Source organism: Scardinius erythrophthalmus (genome assembly GCF_964197995.2).
Source record: "Scardinius erythrophthalmus genome assembly, chromosome: 9".
Classification (NCBI taxonomy): Eukaryota; Metazoa; Chordata; class Actinopteri; order Cypriniformes; family Leuciscidae; genus Scardinius; species Scardinius erythrophthalmus.
Genome location: NC_138229.1, coordinates 9,152,461 through 9,178,564, shown reverse-complemented (window position 1 = coordinate 9,178,564; position 26,104 = coordinate 9,152,461). Strand labels below are relative to the sequence as shown.

Here is a 26,104-nt window from a genome sequence, read left to right as displayed (position 1 = left end):
TACCTCGGTTGTAACAAGTGGTTATTTCAGTCAAAGTTGCTCTTCTATCAGCTTGAATCAGTCGGCCCATTCTCCTCTGACCTCTAGCATCAACAAGGCATTTTCGCCCACAGGACTGCCGCATACTGGATGTTTTTCCCTTTTCACACCATTCTTTGTAAACCCTAGAAATGGTTGTGCGTGAAAATCCCAGTAACTGAGCAGATTGTGAAATACTCAGACCGGCCCGTCTGGCACCAACAACCATGCCACACTCAAAATTGCTTATATCACCTTTCTTTCCCATTCTGACATTCAGTTTGGAGTTCAGGAGACTGTCTTGACCAGGACCACACCCCTAAATGCATTGAAGCAACTGCCTTGTGATTGGTTGATTAGATAATTGCATTAATGAGAAATTGAACAGGTGTTCCAAATAATCATTTAGGTGTGAGTGTATAGGCCTACATGCTTTCACATACATTGTATATGATTATTGGTATGTTTATGTATTAATGCAGAGAGAGAGACATAGACAGCGAGTTTGTCCTTAGTCTGAACTGATGACGCCAACTCTGATTCAACATACAAGACTGCCAAATTTTCCATATGTTGTAATCATTATGAACACAGCACTGCATCATTGATGTAACATGCTCATTGTTTCTGCTTAAATGAAAACATGATGATAGCTAATTGCATGATTTGTATTATCTTACAACTGTTACTGTACATATCTGCCATATGGACATTACTTGGACCTCTGATAACTGATTACTCTTAATTGTAAGTACCATAGAAACAAGCATTTTCTGTGAAGCTGCTTTGAAACTATATGCATTGTGAAAAGCACTATTAAAATAAATGTGAGTGTGAATGAACTGCAGCTTTGATCTCTGACCTCTGTCTCAATGATTTGAAACTTTTCAGATGCGTTGATTGTCTTGTTGTCAAAAAAATATCAGTCATTTTCAATATTTGTGTCTGTGTAACAGTAAAAGTTACATCTGAGTTCATTAGAGATTAGTTTAGTTTGGTTGAATGGTTCATTGGAGAATATTTCATATAGTGTGTGACAGACCATCTCATTGTTGACAGAGATAAACAGACACATCACTGCTCGTAGTGGAAAGAACATGTTCATAGCCGTAAACACAGTGAACACATATGCTCACCGCTTTTCTCGTCCTATGCGTTTGCACTCTCGTGACCTAATTACGGCTCTGCTGATGATGGTTATTTTCTCTCTCTCTCTGTTCCTGTGTGTTCTTGTGTATCTGCTATTCCCAGCATGCTTTGGGAGGCTGGTAAACAAAGCCCTGTGGGAGTCAGTCTATATGCGTTCTATCTCACATCACCAAGGCAACAGAGCCGCTCCCTCCGTGAAGATGACATTTCCGGGAACTATATGAGAGTTTGTGTGCGCACGGAAGTGTCTTTATGGGTTTAACATCAAGGCGAATATTAATACTATATAGAGAAAAATGTGTGGAGGTTTTCCATGAAAGAACATGTATGTTCAGAGAGCACGCGAATCAGAAGTAGTCACAAATTCCAGGAAAGTGATGATAATTTATCTTAGAAAATGTTTGTCCTCTCATTCATATGCTGATCTGTATCTCTTCATGCATTTCCTTCTCTAAATTATGCATTACAGACTTGCAGAGGAACTGCTTTGTTGTGTCTCTTGTGAACAACTTCAATAGTTTTTAAGTTCAGGTAATATCTAGATTTGTGGTTCTCTAATGGTTTTGCTTCAGGATTCACGTTTTACATTGGACATCCAGTCTGAGTGACAATCCAACATGGTACTATTATTGTTTATCATCAAAAATAAACAAAAAAATCAGGCATTGAAATTAAATTATTAGGCTTAATTTTAAAATTGAAGTGTATAGTATGGTTATAGTTATTGTTCTTGGAGTGAACAGGCCTTAACTATCCATTGATAAGATTGCCAGTAGGTTTCACTTTTAACAATCGGCCAATCAGCCAATGGAATTGTCAAGTTATAACAAAATAATGGCCCAAAAAAGCCTAGCTGACTGTGACATCACTATTTTATTTTGAGAGGCCTAGTCATGTCTTTATTCTGCTAGTGTTGCGTAATTCATTGAAATCTCATGCTCTACTTGGTATGACATCATGGTGCTAAATCATTTACATTATTACTGCAGCATTGGTGCATTATGGGAAATCATGGATGAGCCACTTACGTCATCTCAAGGATAAAAACATCCACTGATCCTCAGTTACAGTTGGATGAGACTGGTTGGTTTCATGAGGCAATTTTAAACATTCAGTTTCTGAAAGAGAGAGAAGGTTTTGTGAAATTGCATCCTGACTGGTAAAAGAGTTCATACAGTGAATCCTAGAGATTACTTTCTATTTCACAGACATACTGCCTAGAGATCTGTGTATTGCACGTTCTTGAGTCTCTGGGTCTTGTGATGTTTGTTCGACACGTCTCGTGACTGTCTGAGATGTGGAATAATTTTTTCCGTCTCCCTATGTGGAGAAGGGGATAGTGAAGAGAGCAGGGAATGAAGGAATGCTACGCGTGATATGCTAGACTAACTTTAGCGTTCTTAGTGTGTCCGCTCTGGAAATTCCCAGGTCCTCGACGCCACTACGAAAGCTCTGAAGAGGGAGATCCAGGCACAGGCAGCGGTAGAAAAGGTCAGGGGCCATGTGTGGCTGGTGATGTCATGGAGAGAGCGGAAACAAGGACTGTTTATGACGGGAGGGCAGTGGCTGACTTGACAGCTTAGGAATACTCTCTCTCAGTGTTTCTCTCTCTTCTCTTCTCTTTTCTTTCCTTCCCTTCTGCACACACACATTTATTTACACTGTTGTAGTGACCTTATAAACCACCAACACCTGTGAGGCAGGGTATATACTGTATCAGCATAAACAGCACACAAATGTGTGTCTCATATTCAAGCTTTTTGGCACACGATAGTCATTTAAAAATGTTTAAGGGCAATTCCACGCAAAACTGTCACATCCATAACGCCAACACAATGCCATGGTATTTAGTTGGCGTTATGGATGTGACAGTTTTGCGCGGAATTGCCCTTAAGTGTGTCGGTTTTGTCTTTCTAGTGGCACAAAACAGAATTGGAGAAATAACGGCTGTTTTCAAGTCAGGTTTCCTAAATAGAAAGCCTCGTCTGCCATTGGTCAAAAAATCTGTCCAAAACCAATGCCTTTGGTTGAGTTAGTTATATATATAAAAATCAAGAATTGCAATTCCATTTGATACGAGTAGTGGTGCAGAAATTACACATTTTACCTTTGAGATATAGGAGAAATTATTATTATTATTTTTTTAACAAAGTTTCTGCCAAGATACCATAATTAGGCCATATTAACTTCGACTATAAATTCAAAATAAGTTAACATTGGATTCAGGATTGTTAACTTAAAGTATTAAAAATAATTTTGGGTAATTGAAACAAAGCTGAAATAAAATATAAATATTATATGTAAAACTATGGCAACTAACTGAAATAAACTTAATTTGAAGTAATAAAAATACTAAGCTAAATGGAAATAAAAATAATTAAATAAAATATTTAAAAAACAAACTAATAAAAATGACAAAAGCAATTAGCAAAAAATACTTCCTCCTTTGCATAAAGAGCTTTTGAAATCTCTGTCAGGTTATTTAATTTATTTAGGTTTATTGTAGTGATAATAATACCTATAGTAAGTATGTTAAAGGGATAGTTCACCCAACAATGAAAATTCTGTCATCATTTACTCTCCCTCAAGTTGTTCCAAACCTGTATGATTTCCTTTCTTCTGCTAAACACAAAAGAAGATATTTTAAAGAAGGTTGGTAATTAAACAGTTGCTGGTCCCCATTGACATCCATAGTATTATTTTTTCCTACTATGGAAGTCAATGGGGTCCATCAGTCGTTCGGTTACCGACTTTCTTCAAAATATCTTCTTTTGTGTTCAGCAGAAGAAAGAAAGTCATACAGGTTTGGAACAACTTGAGGGAGAGTAAATGATGATAGAATTTTCATTTTTGGGTGAACTATCCCTTTAAGAGAAATGAAGGGTTGTTTTTACTGAAGTGGATTTGTTAGGTTTTGATGTGCTGGAAAAAAAAACATTGTTTTTTTTCCACTGGCACACACTGGCACACTTGAACTGAATGGTTTTGTAATGAGATCTGGGAGAAGAGTGGCAGCATGAGCGAGATAAACGCTCTATAAAGAGCAATAAATCGACTTTGAAACACTTTGATTTAAACGTACCATTAGGTGCCTCCAGGGAAACACCTTTTGTCCAGCTGAGATGACAGCATGCAAGCTTCCAGATAACACTAATAGTGCACCAACTTTCCTGTGAAAATCATGACTTTATCTTTACATTCAGCGTTAAGTGAGAAGAGAGATGTGTTGACTACAGACTGAGAAAATGCCTTTGATTAAACACCCTCTGTAAGATTGCTCGTTAAGCAACCTTTAATTAGACTAACGAAGAAGGCGATAATTAAAGTTGCTCTCGCCTCAGGAGCTGAGACGTACAACCCCGGTGCCACAACAGGAAGTAACAACATGTGACTTCCTGTCACTCACACCTCTGGTTAGACTGGTGATTTTGAATCATCTGACAATTTTTTATACAAAAAGTCACACGGGTGGCACATTTTAAAATTAGAATGTTTTGATCATGAGAAAGTTATCACTTACTGCTTTATGACTTCTTGGCCCCGTTCTAGGCTAACTTACGCAAGAATGCAGTAAGTTGAGAGTGACTACATTTATTTGCGAAAGCGACTACTATATTATCACTACAAAGTCGTCTCTGCCAGAATTGAGATGGGAAACATTGTGGTATCCATTGCAATGCAGCAAGCAACATGTTTAGAAACCCTTTGATTTTAGCTAATTTTGACAATATTAGCAACATAGCAAACATATTTTGTATATAAAACTGCTTTTAAACATTCTCTGGACCGTAATGTGTGTAGAACATATGGTGGAAAGAGAAAAAAAAAATGAAAAAGGGTGGTTGTGTACACAGTGCTGACACACATTTACGTTCAATCACCATGTAAAAGTGAATTTTGTATAATAGGCCTCCTTTAACAAAACAATAACTTTTGAATGTTAGTGTAGAACACTGATATCATCAGTGAACCATGAGAGTTTGAAATCTTTAAAGTTTGGTTTTGACATCAAAAACTAAACAGATAAGCACCATTGAATAAGCTGACAGCCTGTAAAGGTCTTTATATGCAGTGAAAGTCATAGTATGTATGTGACCTCTGATGTCTCCGGTTCATCAAACGTTTTGTATAAAGACATAACATAAATATACAGTAACAAACTGTTTTTCACTTGCCTCTTTCTCTCTGTCTCTCAGGTTGTGGTAACAGTGCTCTGAGCTATGATATGTACCAGGCCGGCTACACCTCCATCACTAACGTGGATTACTCTAGCGTTTGTGTGGAGAGCATGGCGGAGAGACACAAGGACTGCGCTCAGCTCAGCTGGTTGTGCATGGACGCCCGTCGACTGGCCTTCTCTGACGGTGTGTTTGATGTGGTTTTGGAGAAGGGAACTCTGGACGCCATGCTGGTGGAGGAGACCGACCCGTGGAAGGTCTCCGAGAAGGCGGCCCGACTGCTGCACCAGGTTCTCTTAGAGGTGAGGAACGACAGTGTAATATTTTGACTTTGAGGGGCTTCAGCTGTCTGAATTCTGGAGACTATTGGGTTCTAGATGGTAAGAAGAATGTAATTTCTTCATTGCTAGTGGCACGAAAACATAATTGTTCTGCCAAACAGGTGGTCCTTTCCCAAACTTGCACCATTGGATGAGCCAAGAGTTCCTGTTCCGTTCAAGCAAAAAAGATTGAGCATAATCTTTGAGTTACATGCTTTACCTTGAACAGAGTTTGCTTATGTTAAACATCCCTTTCTGATGTTCTGGTAGGGACTAGACAGAACTATCCTCTTATTGACTTCCTTAGAGATCTAAGAGAATATTTATGAATAAGTTCAGTTTCTTTACGAAATATGCTTGTCGTTTTCTTCTCGCAACACTTGATTCCAGAGGCGGTGTAAAGAGGAGACAGGCATTATTGAAACTGTAACTCTCAATTGTGTTTACATTTAGCAAAAAAAACACCATATTTACAGAATTTAAAAAGATCCAGTGGGACTATTTGCAGGGAACAGATTTGGGTCAGTTTTTTTTAATGTTTGAATTAAAGGGATAGTTCACCCAAAAATGACAATTCTGCCATCACCTACTCGCCCTCAAGTTGTTCCAAACCTGTATGATTTTCTTTCTTGTGTTGAACACTAAAGAAGATATTTTAAAGAAAGTTGGTAATCGGTACCCATTGACCTCTATAGTAGGAAAAAAAAAACATTGAAGTCAATGGCTACCGTCAACTGTCTCATTACCAACATTCTTTAAAATATCACCTTTTGTGTTCAACACAAGAAAGAAACTCATGCAGGTAAAATCATTTTATATTTGTACATCAGGACTGATGATTAAACAGTCTAAATTGGGCAGCTCAGCTCAGGAGAAGCATTTCACGTATGCCGTATGAGTCAATTTTTACCTCTTGGGTAGAGATTAATTCGACTCTTCAAAATTTGAAGAACTTCCACATCTGTCACATCCCTTAATGAAGATTAGAGGATAGGAAAATCACAATACAGATGACATGCTGACTCATGTTCAGTGACATAAGGGGCCACAGATGGAAAGTGTTTTTCCCTTTTATCCTTAAATGAGTGATTCAAACCTTGTGTTATTAAACTCACAGGGGCTGAGTGGCTTTCACTCAATCCCACAATGCACTGCTACAAGAAATATTCATCAGATGTCTCAGTGAGTGCCACGCAGCATAAGAACAACCCTGTGTTTTTTTGCGTGTTAAAGGTCTACTAATAGATGTTTTGACTCTTAAAACTCATAGGAAATATTTCCGTACAATCTAGCCTTTCATCACAGCAGAAATCACAGTGCCATTTATATTTAATCTCTTTCTCTCATGTTAATAGTGTAACAGTCAGTTCAGTTTCCTCCCTTCATAGTTTATTCATCAGTATGTCAGAGCAGCACAGATTAGGCTGGCAGTCTGATGTGTGTGTGTGGTTGTGTGTGTGCGTGTGGCCTGGTAAACCCTACATTATCGGCACAAAATGTCCCCACAAAAATGGCAATATCTGAAATCCTTGTCCTTGTGGAGACATTTTTAGGGACTGGTTATAAATCATATTAAGTGATGATTTTTGAAAATGTAAAAATTCAGAAAGTTTTCCGTGATGGGTAGGATATAGAATATACAGTTTGTACAGTATAAAAATCATTATGTCTATAGAAAGTCCCCATAAAACATGAAAACACAACACGCATCGCATGTGTGGGATATGTGTGTGTGTGATAATGTTTTTCACATTCCAGAGGCATGATTTACATGATGACCACAAAATGTAAAAATACACAGTCTCATGATGTTTTTTACACCTATCTAGCCTCAAGAAAGAAAGAGGAAGATTATGAGCAAAAGAAAACAATTGTACTGTGCTCTGTTTTCTCCTTCTTAGCAAAGCCAGTTAAGCTGTTTTATGTTGCCAGTTATGAAGGAACAATGTCCTCTCTTCCTCTATTCTAGTGTTTGTGGTAATTCGCAGCTTTAGGTATTAACTCAGAAAGGATAGAGGAGTCCAGATGTTGGAAGGAAAATAAGTTACAGATTCTGTCATGTTTTCAAACAAATTGTTAATCTGATTGTGCCACTCTCCAATCATTGATGTGTGTTTTTAGATACGCCTCTACACATTAAGCTGGGAAAAGTGAAAGTACTAATAACATTACACACTTTCACACTTTTAACAATGTCATTATTAACAGATTACTGATCGAACAAAATCATATATTTGGACTTTTTTTGAGCTCTATTAAGGCTCCACTTCAGCTTCATGCACAAGATTAAAACTAAATTAAAACCCTTACTCTCTGAGCTGAGTCTCGTAATTGTGTTATTGTCTGGCCAATATTAGTCATTGATTAAAGTTTCAAGTATATTAAATCCACTGACAGGTGAAAAATATCAAATCTGATATCACTACTTATGATTTGTGCTCATAATAAAAGTTTAAAAAAGTTAAAATGAGAAAGGAAAAGGAAATAGTTTGTGTTACATCTGGTTTTACAGCAGGAAGATCCAGAAACTGGAGATCTTCTATCACCACTGTGTATATGAGCATATGATGTAATGAATGTCACACAATAAATATATAATAAATATGTGTGTATGCATGTATGTATGCATATAACATTTTATACTATAAATATTACATACATTAATATTTTAAATTCTATATAATGTAGAATTGTTCATTGTGATGTATTTTAATTGTATATAATAAATGTATTATAAATTTATAAGAAATATTATACTACTGAGTAGTATTATATTATACTACTACTACTATTACTATTGTATTTTGTGTGTGTGTGTGTGTGTGTGTGTGTGTGTGTGTATAATATTATATCTTAAATATTAAGATTTTATATTGTATATCATTGTATATAATAGATCATAATTTTCTTATATAATTCGTAACTGCGCTGAAAAAAAAATGCATTTAAAAAAAAATTCACTCAGAAATGTTCGTACATTTCACAAATAATTATAAAGAAGTACAAATAAGTTACACAATAAATCAAATGTGAGATTTGGAACCAGAAAAATTTACAATTTTCTTGTAAAATGTACTCCAATAATCTTTTTTACAACTTTGAAAAACCATTTAGAAAATCTAATAGTAAAATAATGTGCAGTTGATGTATTTGAAGAGCATTTAACGAACATTGGCACAAAGTCAATACTGTCCTCATGACATATAAACACACACACACATTCTTACACATTAAAACACTCTTAAACACTTGAAAACATGAAAACATCATCATCTCTCTCTCTCTCTCTCTCTCTCTCTCACACTCGTAGGTGTGAAATTTATTTTTCAGCCTGACACGGTCCATGAATCACCTACACCCGTTTCCATAGAAACACTGTCCGCACACACAGGGCTCCCTCCTCAAACACGCGCACACAGACACACAGAGAGATTGCTTCGGTGAGTGTCACACTCGCCTGTGGTGAAGAAGTGAGATATTTCTTGTGTAGATTCACTCTGCTGACCCTTACAGAGCACAAACAAGTCTTCAGTCCGTCTTTCTTGCATGTTGACTTGGCTATTTAGCTATCTGAATGAGGACTCGCTTGTTTAGATTTATTTGTTTTTATATAACGCTAATCATATTTACTATAGACTAACCCACACCATAGAATCTTGTATTTTTACACGACCACCTGAGTTTGCTTGTGTGAACTAAAGGAGTGTGTAAAGTTGACTGGAATCTAGTCTTGTACTTTGTTGTTTTGGCACATGCAGGCACGTTTGCATTCATATATAAAGTATGGAAGCGTAACTCCGACACCATTATGATTTATTGCTGTATTGGTTCTTCTGTGGCCATTTTTCAAACAAAACCTGTTGCAATATTTTGGTGTGTTGACTCATTTGCTTTGCCCTGATGAGAATATATTTTTAAATATTATACTTCAAATGTAACCTTTTACATTTTTTTCATTAAAATTATTATTTATATTCATTAAGGACAATTTACTGTTATTATGAGTCATCCTTTCATAATGTCAAAGAAAGACATCAGTGTTTTTTATTGTTATTATTATTTTATCCAGGTTTAATAATAATTTATAAACCTTTAAAGACAGCCTTACTGAGAGCTACGAGGTGCCTCTGTCAGCCTGCATTATTTCAACTTAACTTTAAAATAATTGTGTTTAACAGTGGAATTCATGGTGAAAACTACAGTACTCCTGATGCTGTACAGAAAATTCCACCAATCAGTGAGTCGAAACTAGCAAAGCGTGCCAAAAGATCTGTTTAGCTCCGCCCACTCCCATGAAGCACCGCAAATGACGTAATCAAGCCGGTTTACCTACACTCTCAAAATACTTAAATATTTAAATATATATTTAATTCGATCATGCTGTTTGCAGTGCTTCATGGGATTGTAGTTCTTTCCCTCACTAAAGCCATTAAGTACACAGTCTTGTACCTTTGTGTTTTTGTCGGATTTTTAAATACTTTTTTTGCTTCAAACTTTACTTTATCAGATACACACCATTATTTTTTCCTGTGATTTGCATGAGGCACATTCAGGGGTCAGGAATAGTCCAGAAGTTCAATGGTATCTTGAAGAAAGTCTAAGACATATCTGACTGGTCAAAAAACTTCCTCACTAAGGGCTCAACCTTTATATGTTGAAGTGGAGAAAGATGCCCACACACACTCAGTCTCTTTCTGTTCTTTTGTTCTTGTCTTTGGTCTTAGCTAATACCTAAAGCTTCCTAATTACAATGCCTAGGGCCCGGTTACATAATACTTCAACAGAGAGAGAGAGAGAGAGATGGAAGAAGCTGAGGAGGGAGGCTGCGGATCGGATGGTTAAATTGCACATCAACTCTCATTTTCTGTCTGCTCGTTTTCTTCATTCTCCCTCTCCTTTCTTCGCCCTCCGGCTCTTACGCTCACTCGGAAAAAGGAAACGAGAGAAAGAGTAGAAAGCCAGGATGGAGAGGATGAGCGTCTTATCAGATTCCTTCACTTTAAAGGACTGTGTTCCTGCAGTCAGTTGATTATAATTTTTAATCAAAAGAATTACGTAATATGCCGATAAACTGCAGTTAATTGCATATGTCAACATTAAAAGAAAAAAAAGCACAGTGTTTGCAGAAAAAAAGTCCCAAAATGAATACAAATCATTTTAATTGACAAAGATAATTCAAAGTCATTGTGGTAGATGAAAGTGTGATTTTAAAAATCAAATGAATGCGTGAAAGTGTGTTTTTTAAAAGCATGCAGTGTATTGAATAGAAAAAAACAGGGAAAGAAAGAGAGATGAGATTTCTATGCTTCCGTCCATGTGGGTGAGCTCATTTATCTGTCAGCTCATCAAAGTCTTGATAGCTCCCTTGTTAGTATCATACATACACAGCAGTGTGCTAACTAGAGCCAGAGTTATGTAATACTGCAGTCATGATTTCTTAGACTCAGACAGTCAGATATGTGCTCATATCAATCAGACATTGCAAAATGAAATTTGGGATGTGATAGTGTCTGTGTGTGGGATAAAGTGTGAGGTATGAGACGAATGGAGTGTGAGGTGTAGTTTGAGGGTGCGGTAAACCGTGTTTGTTATCTAAGAGTCGCCTTGTTTGAAAGTTTACAAAAAGTATAAACAGCTTTGAAATTTGGCATAGTTTATGGGCCTTACAGACTGGATGGATGGATGGATGGATGGATGGATGGATGGATGGGTGGGTGGGTGGGTGGGTGGGTGGGTGGGTGGGTGGATGGATGGATGGATGGATGGATGGATGGATAGATAGATAGATAGATAGATAGATAGATAGATAGATAGATAGATAGATAGATAGATAGATAGATAGATAGATAGATAGATAGATCCAATCTGTGGTGTGTGGTGCGGCTGACCACCATTTTAGGGATCGTATTATAACTTTCTCTTCATTTGGACCCTTTTTTGTGGTTTTGAATGTCTTTAAAAATGTCTGACTTGACAAAACTGACAGCAAAAGTCATTTATTATTGAATGAAGTCAAATTATTCAACTTTTATAAACATTTTTAATTATTTAATGCATTGTCAGCACTTGTTGTAGTTAATTCTTTCTCACAAATACACACAAAAAAAAATAGTTTGGAGACAGAATAATTATGTTACCACCCGTGTCCCGTAGGCCGCCCTTGTTTGTGATTTGTTGTGTGTGTGTAAGAGAGTTGCAGCTGGGGATTTGGAGAGATGATTCCGGGACCTGTGTATTTTGTCTTATTAAAGATTTAGGAACTCTGCTGACTGCCTGCAGGCTTTACATAAACACTGACCTGACTGGCAGAGAACTGCTGTCACATACAGATTAAAATTTCATCATCTGACACCAACACCCTGGCAGCAAATGTGAATAGTTTTGTAGGACGCTGTATACATACAGCTTGAAATGAATTTCTTCATCTGAAGGCAGTGAGTCTTGAGAAAAATCCAGAAACTTCCTCACAGCAACCAGCCCACATCAAACTCTTCCTGCTCCTGCTGTAGCGCAAGAAAACCTTGGAGGCAGATTGATGCTGAAGACATTATGGAGATAGATACAGTAGATAGATGGATAGTAGATGGATGGATGTTCTTGGGAGCCAATAATTCATTGCCCAAAAACGCATTGTCTTCGACACATTTCATTGTTCCATGAAGTTGAACTGGATGGGCTGGGTTGTATTTTCTTTTACCTTTCATAGTTTTGTTCATAGTTTTCAAAAAATAAGGAATGCTACCAACCTGTCCGTATTGGTATCTGTGTTATTTGTCGAATTTGCACTAAAATACTGTAAAATAAAATTTGATGGATTTGACTTCAACAACAATTATATTTTTTTTCTATTGTTACCCTTATTATGCACAATTATATAGTTAGTTGCATTTCATTTTCATGCATTCAGTAATGTTTTTTACCTTAAAGGTGCATTGCGCAACATTTCATGTTAAAAATACCCGTTTTTCAAACCCATACATGCTTAAACAATTGCCTGATGGGCTGAATGAGCCCTTCTCTGATCACTGCGATTGCCTCTATAAACCTGTACAGTAAAATAAATAAGAGGGATTCGGGTCGGAATTTGAGACTGGGCGTGACGTCATGCGCGTTCAGTTGCAGTGTTGCAGTTTCGCTTGTCGCCAGAGGGGGTATAGTTCTGCAAAAACTCAGAGACTTGCGCAATGCACCTTTAAAGGAGATCTCCGGTCAATTTTAACATTGAGCTCATTTTTTTGTAAATTTGGAGTGCTGTCAATACAGAGAACAACGACAAAAATCGGTGTTGCCTACACCGTGTTATCCTCTTTTTAAAATTTGCACCCTGTTGACTTCAATGGGGCAAGTTTTAAACCTGCTTTTAGCCTCTTAACATCCTTGATGTGTCATTACAAGTGCACAGCCATTGTGAGTGATTCCTTCAGAGTGATCACGGGTGAATCTGACTGCAGTAGATGTGAAAGATATTAATAAAAATGATGTTATTTCAGCCAGCGCACATACCTGTATTTACATCCTGTTTTCGGTCGAAGTCCATAGTAATCGATTGTCGAGTTCACGCGCGTGATCATAGGTAACTAAACCTATGCGTGTGAACTCGACAATTGATTACTATGGACTTCGACCGAAAACAGGAAGAAAATACAGGTATGAGCGCTGGCTGAAAAACATCTTTTTTTTTTTTTTATCTTTCACATCTACTGCAGTCAGATTCACTCGTGATCACTCTGAAGGAATCACTCACATGACCTGTGCACTTGTAATGACACATCAAGGATGTTAAGAGGCTAAAAGCAGGTTTAAAACTTGCCCCATTGAAGTCAACAGGGTGCACATTTTAAAAAGAGGATAACACGGTGTAGGCAACACCGATTTTTGTCGTTGTTCTTTGTATTGACAGCACTCCAAATTTACAAAAAAATGAGCTCAATGTTAAAATTGACCGGAGTTCTCCTGTAATTATAACAGAAATATGACCCTTTTTTGGGTCATGAACCACCAGTTGTGAACCACTTTTTTTAGGCTGTCTATATATATTGCACTAAACTTAAAAAGTATTTTATCGCTCCCTTTAGAGCTGTCTTAGGGCTGTTTCATACAGAACATGTTTTTTTCATTCCACTGCTGTACTTTTCCATTGTTTTCCATTGTAAATGTGCTAGACAGATGTTTGACCGTTGTGTTTGCATCTCGCATTAAAAAATGCAGCACTCAAGTTAAAATAAGTTTAAAAAACTTGTGTCTAGACCTTGCGCTTTTTTTCTCTCGCTTCACTGACCTGCGTCTTTTAACCGCAAAAAAACGTGTTCTGTGTGAATGGCCCCTTACTGATGCATTTCAATGTAGAGGTACAAATTAAGGAAGATATTTTACACAGATTGAAAAAAGAAGGGGAAGAGAGCAGATGGAGAAAATACAAAATGGAAGCAAAAAAGGAAAGAAAAGGAAAGCTATTTAGTGTAGTGGAAAAGAGAGACATATGGACAGTAGGACAGAGAAACACTATTTCTGTTTTTGTGTGTGTCTGTGTGTGTTGTGTTTGTGTGCCTGAGGCTGATTAGACAAGCTGTGTTTCTCTCCTCATACATTCACCTCTCATCCTGAACGCAGATGGCTGACAGTATGTCCACTCGGACACACACACACACACACACACACACACACACACACACACACACACACACACACACACACACACACACACACACACACACACACACACACACACACACACACACACACACACACACACACACACACACACACACACACACACACCATGTAAACATATATCTGCAATTAAAGTGTTATGTTTATGCTTCCAGTTATTGATCAGAGAAGCGATATGCGATGCATCACTCATGGTTTGTGTGTCTTGATCTTCAGACTCCCAGAGAAAAATGTGTTTGCTCAGAGATTGCTCTTTCATGGCTAATGGCTTAGGAATTCTCTCAAATTGTTACATTTAAGTATATGAGCTAAGATAATTCTCCTTAAATAAATAAAAAAGTTTGTTGGCATCATGCATACTAAGAGTATAGAGCTGTACAATTCATGACAGCTTAGATAATTTGGCCTTTTCAGATCTGTATGTGATGAGAAACTATGAATGTTCATATGTTCATAATGAAATCTATTTTGATTGCACACTTCAATATATCGACAAATCTGAGCACAATCGAGACAATAAGCGCAGTTGACATTTAATATCAATAATCAGTCGTACTCAACTGAATTTGCTTCAGGAAACAGATTTTATTGTTGGCTTTTAGTGGTGACCCAAAATGATTGTTACCATAATGTTACCAACATATTAATTAAGTTACCAAAATGCTTGTACAAAATAAGAAATAAAAATAAGCATTATTAATAGTAACCTGTATGGGCCCAACTATATGTGAAATGTTTGGCATGGCATGGCTGAATAGGAAGTTACCCATTAAGTTTTGCTCTTTTCAGTGTTTGATTTCTGAATTTCTCCTGAATTCCTCAACACAAACCATGTTTCATTGTTGCATGTGAACCTGTATTTAATATAGTCTAGAAGATTGCATTTCTTTTACCTTTGTATATAGTTTATATATAGAGTTTCTTCTGTACCAAGTGATTTTACACCAAAATATTGTAAAAGTCTGATTGGAAACACGATTATTAAGGTCAATTACAAAATGAAGTAGCATTTTTTTCTCCTTTTGAGTATTGCTATATACCCATTTATTTTGCTCTCTTGCTATTCTAACTATACATAATTAGAAGAGACCTACAATCCAAAAATGGGACTCATCTGTTGAGAAGCCACATGTGAGGTTACCAAAGCCCAGAAGCGGGAGAGTTAATTTGTTCTGCTTTTAATATATATTTTTTTTTTTCTAGAGGAACAATTGAGATAATAAACATATTTATTGGTCATTAAATATGTATGGAATAAAAAAAACAAAAACATGCTGTTATGTCCAATAGAAAAAACAGACACATTTAAATCAGAAGTTAATTTAGGCATATTTTAAAATCAGCTGATCACTATATCAGCAGCACCAAGTGCTAAAATCCTCTCTTCATGAATAACAGCACTCCATTTGTTAAAGGGGTCATATAATGGTACATGCACTTTTACAAGTTGATTGCACTGAAATGTCTGTTGGCAGTGCCTGTACACAACCATCCTATCATGATAAAAATCCATCCAGTGGTTTTGTTTTAATCTCCTTATATGTTTGACCCTCTCTGAAATCAAGCCGTTCGATATTGTGACGTCATAAGATCGTACGCCCCTCCCGCTATTGTGATTGACAGCCGTGTTTCAACACAAGACCCGCCCTGAGCGAGCTGTGACAGCTGTCGTCATAGTAGTCCGCCATTGTTGTTATGCTGGAGCAGAATGGCGTCTAAGCGATTGTGGTGTTCAGTTCTTAGATGTAATAAGGAACACAGCAGTCATTTGGATGTTCCTAAATCCGAGCCGTTGAAGATGCAGTGGCTGAGTTTTGTTTTTGAAGCGATATGCCCAAAGGATTGACGCGGGGATTCCCTCACGGGGATTCCCCACGATCGTCCATGCTTTCATGTTTGCGCGAATCATTTCAGACCAGACAGCTTTACAAACGAGAAAAAACGGATCGGTACCAACGTGTTCCTGCTGAACCTCCAGAAGATGTGAGTGTAATGTTTTATTAACCTTTATATTAGTATTTATATTAATCTTTGCGAAATTTGCAAACCTTGCTGCAGGCTTCACGATGAATGCGTCTAAGGTTTACACTCAGGGTACATTACGGCATGTTTTCTATGTACGACGTTCTCAATATAATTCATAATCCCACGTTTATAATGAACAACGCGTGGTTATTGTGTTAGAAACGGTGTACGCACAGAACAGAGGGGCGGGGTGAGCAAAGCTCATTATCATTTAAAGACGCATGCACTGAAACGGTGTGCTGAGAACGTCTCCGGTTACTATTGTAACCTCGGTTCCCTGAGAGGCGGGAACGAGACATTACGTCACTGACGTATATGGGAACTCCCTTCCTCCTCATTTTCACTGAAATCTTATAGGCTAACGCCAGCTGGAGACAGCTGGCCAATTGACGCAAAACATGCAAATGCTGACCGGACCGCGGGCAGTATAAATAGCATGGGCGCGGCAATAACGTCAGAATCAAGACTGAACGCTAGCACAGCTGATCAAACGGCGAGCACGGCGGCTGACGTAATGTCTCGTTCCCGCCTCTCAGGGAACCGAGGTTACAATAGTAACCGGAGACGTTCCCTTTCAAGGCGGTCACTTCGACATTACGTCACTGACGTATATGGGAACTGTATAGAATCCCGCCGTGAGCGCAGTGAAGATAAGCCCTGAACGGGGTCAAGCTACACTCCCACGAGAGACAACAGTTCTAGCCAGCAGCGCCGCTAGGAGCACTCGAACTGATAGGCGAAACTAGAGTAAGAAACGTCTGTTCCGACCTACCCAGTTGCAAATCCAATGCAATGAAGCGAAGGCTGCACTGGACAGGGCAGCACAACACCATAAGCACTCAGCATAAGAGTTAACACAGTGTCAACGGCAAAGCGGTGACAGCTGCATAACCTTATAGCCATACACAGAGTTAACAGTACATTGAAAACTACTGTGTAATGCGGAAACAGCTATGTATAGTCATTATATACATTATAGTCATAACACAGAGTTAGCAGCAATGGTAACTCTGGATAATGCAGACTACTGTACAGCTGGTGGTAACAGTTCATGAGTACATTAATAAAACTCACCAACCCACGACGCTATAGGCAGTGCATAAAACTTGAAACCCTGGCGAACGTGTTCTGAGAAGACAGCCAGCATACCTAAATCCCGTGGGCATTAAACCAGATTGAAAAGCGTCAAATTCAGTGAGAAAGTCTCAGTCCCTAGTACCATCCACCAAGCACACAAACAGCTAGTCAGACTGCTGCCTAGTGGTCCACGTACATCCGCAAAGCCCTTACAGGGCCAACAGCACTCTGAGTATCAGCATCATGTGAGGCTGACGGCTCAGCAGAAGGCGGGCAGGGATCAATCTGTGCTCTGAACGGTGTAAGCAACTGGAACGCAGCCTGGTATTGGACGGAGAGTGACGCTGCAGTCACTAGGTCCGAGACAATGCAACATCATTCATGTAGAATGAGCGTAGGTCTCCAAGTGCTTCGCTGGGGCGAGAGCAGGTGGAAGGTCATTCTCAAGGAGATCTCTCAGCACTTATTAGTGTGAAGTGTCTTGTTCAACTAAGGACCCAGCAGCAGACACACAAGAAGGTTCCACACCTTGGGGCTGGGGTGCCAATCATCTGAGGGGGATAGTCATGGGGGAGCCCCATAACTCTCTCAGGTCCGTGAACCGGGGATGATAGGCCAGTAAGGGGGTCACGAGGAAACTGACACTGCCTTGTAGAACATAGCCAATGTTCTAAAGCCGATGTACCGAAGTGCAAATTAACACATAACTGAATGTACATAAACACAGTGCCAGTGGCCGAAGCGACAACAACTGTGAATATACGCAGTTAGATAATAGCCTTCCATAATAGCATAGCACCTCAGAAGTACACAAACACAGTCGTAGCCGTAGCTAGAACTGTGAGTATACGAGTTAGTACAGAATAGCCAGTTGCACTGAAGGAAACGGGGCAACATAACAGCGTAGCACATGTACGTAACAGCATCGGTCGCTGTAGCGCCAACTATACGCAGTAGGAGGCACTGAAGGATACGGGGCAACACCGCAGCATGAACACATCCATGTGCAATAATGCAGCGCAGGTCGCAGGTCGACAGAGACTGTGAATATGCACAGTTCGACTGGGATAGCTAGTCGCACTAAGATACAGGGCAACATGACAGCATAACACAAGTGCGTAAGAATAGCGCATCCATGTATGTACATAACGCAGCGTAAGTCACCGTAGCTGAGATGCACGGTTAGATCAGGATGGCTAGCTGCACTGAAGGAAACAGGGCAGCATTACAGCATAACACATCCGTGCACATACATACATCCAGAAACTGTGAATATGCACGGTAGATTAGGATAGCTAGTTTTGCACTGAAGGAACAGGGCAACAAAATAGCAAAAACACATCCTTGTACATAAGTGCAGTGTAGTCGCCGTAGCGATAGAACTGTGAATATGCACAGTTAGATAGGACAGCTGGTTGTTGCACTTGAAGGATAGAGGGCAACATAACAGCATAACACATCAGTGTGCACATTTAAAACATCTGTGTGTATAATGCAGCGCTAGTCGAAGCGACCGAAACTGCATGAATATGCGCAGTTCAAACACAATGGTCAGTTACGTTGAGGGCAACATAACAGCATAACGCTTCAGTGTGTACACAGATGAAGCGCAAGTCGCCGTAGCGACGACTGTGACTATGCACAGTTAGATAGGATAGCTAGTTGCCCTGAAGGATACAGGGCAACGTGATAGCATAGTTACATTGATGTGTACAAAACACAGCGTCAGAAGCATAGCGACATCGACTGTGAATACGTAGTTAATCAGAATAGCCGGTTGCACTGAGGATACAGGGCAATATATAACGGCATAAACCATAGACACATATCAATGTACATAACACAGCGTCAGTGGCAGCGCACAACAACTGTGAATACACAATAAGAGTAGCCAGTTGCACTGAAGGAACAGGGCAATATATAACGGCGTAATCGTAACACATATCAGTGCGTAGTGTGTACACAGCGTCAGTTGCATCGCATAACAACTGTGAATATGTAGTAATCAGAATAGCCATTTGCACTGAAGGATACAGGGCAATATATAACGGCAAAATCATAACACATATAGTGTGTACGTAAACACAGCGTCGGTTGCATCGGGCAACAACTGCGAATACGAACTGTGTAGTAATCAGAATAGCCATTGCACTGAAGGATACAGGGCAATATATAGTGGCATAAATCCAAACACGCAGTGTGTAGTGTGTACATAACAGAGTCAGTTGCACCGCGCAACAACTGCGAATACGTACTGTGTAGTAAACAGAATAGCCATTGCACTGAAGGATACAGGGCAATATACAACGGCAAAATTCATAACACATCAGTGTGTAGTGTGTACATAAACACAGCGTCAGTTGCATTGCGCAACAACTGTAAATACGTAGTAGTCAGAATAGCCATTTGCGCTGAAAAATACAGGGCAATGTATAGTGGCATAAATCCAAACACGCAGTGTGTAGTGTGTACGTAACACAAAGTTAGTTGCATCGCGCAACAACTGCGAATACGTACTGTGTAGTAATCAGAATAGCCATTGCACTGAAGGATACAGGGCAATATACAACGGCAAAATTCATAACACATCAGTGTGTAGTGTGTACATAAACACAGCGTCAGTTGCATTGCGCAACAACTGTAAATACGTAGTAGTCAGAATAGCCATTTGCGCTGAAAAATACAGGGCAATATATAGTGGCATAAATCCAAACACACAGTGTGTAGTGTGTACGTAACACAAAGTTAGTTGCATCGCGCAACAACTGCGAATACGTACTGTGTAGTAATCAGAATAGCCATTGCACTGAAGGATACAGGGCAATATACAACGGCAAAATTCATAACACATATCAGTGTGTAGTGTGTACGTAAACACTGCGTCAGTTGCATCGCGCAACAACTGTGAATACGTACTGTGTAGTAATCAGAATAGCCATTTGCGCTGAAAAATACAGGGCAATATATAGTGGCATAAATCCGAACACATAACAGTGTGTAGTGTCGTGTGTACGTAACACAGAGTCAGTTGAATCACACAACAACTGTGACTACGTAGTAATCAAAATAGCCAGTTGCACTGAAGGAAACAGGGCAATGTCGTGGCATAAGCATAACACACACATCAGTGTACATAAACACAGCGTCAGTGGCATCGCACAACAACGGTGAATACATAGTTGAATCAGAATAGCCAGTTGCACTGAAGGATACAGGGCAATTTATGGCGGCATAAATCATGAACACATAACAGAGTGCGGTGTACACACACAGCATCATTTGCGTTGCACAACTACTGTGAATATGTTGTAATCAGAATAGCCATTTGCACTGAAGGATACAGGGCAATATATAACGGCACAAATCATAGCACATATCAGTGTGCAGTGAGTACATAAACACAGCGTCAGTGGCGTAGCGACAACAACTGTGGATACGTAGTTGAATGGCCAGTTGCACTGAAGGATACAGGGCACAAACATAGCACATATCAGTGTGCAGTGAGTACATAAACACAGCGTCAGTGGCGTAGCGACAACAACTGTGAATACGTAGTGAAATAAGCACATCAAAATGTAATGTTACGTAGGCCCAGCGTCAACAGCATAAGCGGTAACGACTGCGCAACCCCGTAGTCAAGACTGACTAGGGGTAAACAACACTCACCGGATTGTGTGGCTGTGCACTTTCCATTGTCAGAGCGAGGCGGCTAGAGACCTCTATGCTAGAGACTCATAACATCCGTACTTCCCTTTTTTCTTTTTGGACACGGAGCCATGGGCTTTGCCTCGTCTCTCTAGACGCGCGTCTTGCGCACGACTACCAAAGGACGCCGTGGAAGACGGCGTCTTTCTTGAAGTAGCCTGGCTGAGATAACGTACCGGGCTAAGTATCCTTATCGACAGAGCCTCTCGCGTCGAGTCCTTCTAGCGAGCCCGCGAAAAGGACCGGTCACCGGAGTGGCGACGGGCGGCGTCAACTCGTCTTAGGGCGGGAGAGGGCCCACCAGCGGCCTGCTGGCGGCAGTGGGCCTCGTCTCCGCTGATGCCCGAGTTTATTCCCCTGAGGGCGCGCACTGTCCGGCACATGCCCGCCGTCGTGAGTGCGGCCTCGGTTGATCCTTGTAGGGTAGAGCGAGTCGATAGGACCCGCACATATCTGGCATGAAAGTTAGCAGCCATCGGATGCGGGGAGGAAACATGCTGAGTAACCTCTATTGCAACTTCCACGATGACTTCAGATAAGACTTCTAGCGTGAAGAAAGAGATTCTGACGTTATTGCCGCGCCCATGCTATTTATACTGCCCGCGGTCCGGTCAGCATTTGCATGTTTTGCGTCAATTGGCCAGCTGTCTCCAGCTGGCGTTAGCCTATAAGATTTAAGTGAAAATGAGGAGGAAGGGAGTTCCCATATACGTCAGTGACGTAATGTCGAAGTGACCGCCTTGAAAGGGAACAGAGCTGTTTTTGACCAGGTAAAATTAGTGTTTTCTTACAATACTAATGAGAATTTTTAATTAAAGTATATTACAAACTTTTAATTTAGACCCTAAAGAATCATATTAGCTTGTACAAAAATGGCATTATATGACCCCTTTAAGTGTTTGTGTATATATATAATGCACGTGCATTAAGAACAGTTTTACACACACACACACACACACACACACACACACACACACACACACACACACACACACACACATATTTTCTCTGTTTCCGGGCTAGTTTGATGGTCATTGCCAGGTCCTTGTGTTTTGATTGGTGATTACCCCATAAAATGGCTTAAGTGCTCATTATATTTCTAGATACACACACACACACACACACACACACGCGCACACACATTCTCATTTATCTCATCACTCTGATTTCCTCACTTGTCCTCTCTCTTCTCTGTCTCTCCTTTTTCTTTTCTTACTTAGGCTTTCTTTTTTTCAGGGCATTACTCCTTTAATCCTTCATTCAGGAATTATCTCCACTCATGAAAGGACAAAATCCCTCGTTTCTTTTCTCTTATTTTTCCTCGTGTGATCCCTTCAGCGCCTGGTTAAGAGGAATTACTTGGCATGTCAGCTCATTTGTTTTCTGTTCATTGTTACTTTTTCTTTGTGTGTGATTGGAAATAACTCACACAAATTACATATATCTAGATTGGTTTGGGTTTGCTTTCCAATAATCATGTTTCTTATAATGAATATGAGAGTAAAATCGCAAGAAATCTCAGTAACTCTTTACTTAAAGCCTTTTTGAATAATTTATTATAAAGTTGTTCATAATGAACATTATAAAGCATTATATCTTTTCGTAAAGAATTGTGACCAAAGTTAAAATGCATTGTAATATTTGCAGATTCCTTGTTACATCTGAAGTTGGTTGTTTGTCATGTATTTTTAAATGTTTACTTTCTAAAGGTGTGACAATGAATAGATGAGTATTAGAATGTGTTATAACTGGGGTTGCAGTTATTCATGAGACCATGCAAAGCATAATTAATGCATCAAAAATATCTTTATAATGATTTATATTTAAAGTGTTACCAAATTCTCTTTAATTAATAATGAGATTTTGTTTAGATTACAGTTTTGATCCTTGATCTTTTTTCCTTTTTCCATTTTATTGACAGTATGGACTCGATGTAAACTATAGTACTGAATCATTGTCATGTTCATATACCCATATAAAGTAATTTGAAGAATATAATGGCACTTCCACTGTTTTGACATGGTATATTTTATTGTAATACCATGGTACCTGCTTATCTGTTGGATAGTTACTGATTATGTCTATGAATTTATTGATGAATTTGTATGAATTTTGTTCTAATGAAAAAAGTTTAAATAAGTCTCTTAGCATCTCCAAATGTGGGTTTGTGTCTGTAATCCTGTAACTTGTCAAATTTGTCAAGAGGTCTTGTCAAGTGGAGCGTTTAAGCTGGTTCGTGGATTTTTGTTTGCGTGTTTGTTTGTGCATGTGCAGCCCGTCTCCCACACACTGCAGCCCAAAATCACAGAGACAGAACCTCTCGCATCCCGACTCAGTTACCACGGAGACGAGAGGCTAGTATCGACTGCAGAGCAGCGTTGCTATGGAAACGCTGGATGCCTACTGGGAGGGGGGCCACCATTAATTAGAGCCAACGAGAGACAGATAGACAGGACGAGAGACAGAGAGAAGACGACAGTTCGAGCTTGGCACAGTGTGTACAGTCAGAGCAGGTTCTGTCCAGTTTTCAGGAGGCGCTGCCTTCGTTTCTGCACAGATCTCTTACAGCTCTTTATATGTTGCCATTATATGCTGGTTTATACTCTTTATTAAGCTTTATTTATTTCTGCTAGGATGCAGTTGTCTAATCCCCATAGAAAAATTAACATGGGATTGCTGTTCTTTTGAACTTTCTATTCATTAAAGAATCCTGAAAAAAGAAAAGTATTAAGAAGCGCAACCGTTTTCTGCATTGATAATAAAAAGAAATGTTTCTTGAGCTGCCAATCAGCATATTAAAATGATGGCTGAAAAAGATATGACAATTAAGAGTAATAGCTGCTGAAAATTTTGCCTTGCCATCACAGGAATAAATTACATTTTAAAATTTTTCAAAATACAAAACAGTTATTTTAAATTGTAATAATAGTACACAATATTACTGTTTTTATTGTATTTTTGATCAAATAAATGCAGCCTTGGTGAGCATTAGAGACATCTTACCGACCCCAAATCTTAAAGGAACCGTATGCAAGAAATGCATTTCAATTAATCATAAAATGGCCCTGATATGTCACTAGACATTAAGAAATCATTTTTTTAAGAAATCACACTTATATCACTGACAACAGTAGTCCGGCCAGGATATTGTCATTTAAAAGTGAAGTTGCTGCCCTCAACTGATGTTGATGTTGTCATGTTGTGTTTTGGACTGATGCCACACCCTCCACCTATCTACCAATCACAAAGTCAGTAGTGTTTCGGCATCCGGGTTGCCAGCTCTGCTCTAGTTATCACAGCTGCAGCTACAAACGTGTCGGATAAAAAATGTCTAACGTTACGAATTACTTCGCAAAACATCTCTCATGAAGCATAAACATAATTAACAGAAAAAAAGCGTACTGTGTAGGACTCGTCATTTGCCATTGGAAGCTCCTTGTAGCAGCCTACGTTCCTGCTGGATCCTGCAGCCTATCTGGCAACCTCGAGTCAGGGGGGAGGGGGAAGGGATACACCGCTCTACAGTAATTTGAAAGTGATTGCAGTACCAGTTTTGGCCACAATCTTACATACGGTTCCTTTAAATCTTATGATTATTCTTACGAACAAATGTTTGAATGGTAATCTGTATGTATATTTTTGGACACAATTCCAGGTTAAATTCATGGTTTTTGGACACTAATATGAAGTTAATATCATGGTATTCTTTGAAGTACCTTGGAATTGCCATAGTTTATGAATATGGCAATCATACAAAACCACCATGGTATTCTCAGAAGTACCTTGGAGTACCATAAATACCATGGTAAAATTTTAGTACCATGGTTTACTATAAATCAGAGTACAATAATATTATTATGTTAATGCCAAAGTACTGTATTGTGAAGCATGGTACTCCAAGGAACTTCCTGGAATGGCGTGGTTATTTTAATAAGTGTATGATATACATGCCATATTCTTATACTATGTCGGTCACACTTTAGATTAGGGTCCAATTCTCACTATTAACTAACTGTTAACTACGACTTTTGCCTCAGAAAACTCCTTATAGTTAGTACGGTAGTTATTTCATTTAGGTATTGGGTAGGATTATGGATATAAAATATGGTCACGCAGAATAAGCCATTAATATGTGCTTTATAAATACTAATAAACCAATGTCCTAGTAACGTGCGTGCTAATAAACAACTAGTTATTAGTGAGAATTGGACCCTAAACTGATCTGTTACCACTTTGTCATTTCCAAGGTACTTCCAAGAATACCATGATACACACATACATACCAGAGGTACCATAAAAGGAGGACCATGGGTTTTTAATTAAATCAACCATGGTATTACTATGGTAGTCTTTTTAAGTACCACAGGGTACCTTATATAAATTAAGGTACATGAATTTCTGTACTAAAAAACCTTGGTATTACCATCTGTGCTGCAAACATTACTCTTTTTATAGGTTATGTAAATACCATGGTACATGAATTCCAATATTTTGAGATATATCAAAGTACCATGTCCAGAGAAAATCATAAAAATATAATTGTGTTCTGTCTGTCTGTTTGGCATCAATAATCTTGTATAGCAATATCATTTCCGCATGTGAAATTTGCCAAATGTAATTGGTTTTAAGTATGATGTAATTGTTGTCCCTTTGGTGACGTCAAGCCTGTCTAGCCAATCAGAGGATACCAGCTTATGTCCATGTGAGTAAACAAAGCAGGTTGCATCAAATTATCAGACGAATAGACATTTATGACTGGATGTGGGGATTGTGGTGAGGGCTAGAGATGTGAGAGTGTCTGATTAGTGCTCTCATTTAGTAGTTCATTAAGGTTTTCTGATGCGGCCATTTGTTTTTATGGGCTGTTTGTGTAAACATTGTGAGTCAAAGCTGAATATTAGCGCACAGATGAACTTTCCTGATATTGCGTCAGCAGCAGCAGCACTGCAGTAGAGCGTCGCT

General features: G+C 39.0%; 1 protein-coding gene across 3 annotated transcripts in view; it reads left to right on the top strand.

The window, feature by feature from the left end:
* Window positions 1-26,104, top strand: part of ece2a (endothelin converting enzyme 2a) — a 90,138-nt gene that overhangs the window by 26,844 nt on the left and 37,190 nt on the right. For all 3 annotated transcript variants that reach the window (XM_081373696.1, XM_081373697.1, XM_081373698.1), the window contains exon 3: window positions 5,364-5,647. In XM_081373696.1, coding sequence (XP_081229822.1) covers window positions 5,364-5,647 — 284 coding nt within the window. The remainder of the gene's footprint in view (window positions 1-5,363; window positions 5,648-26,104) is intronic.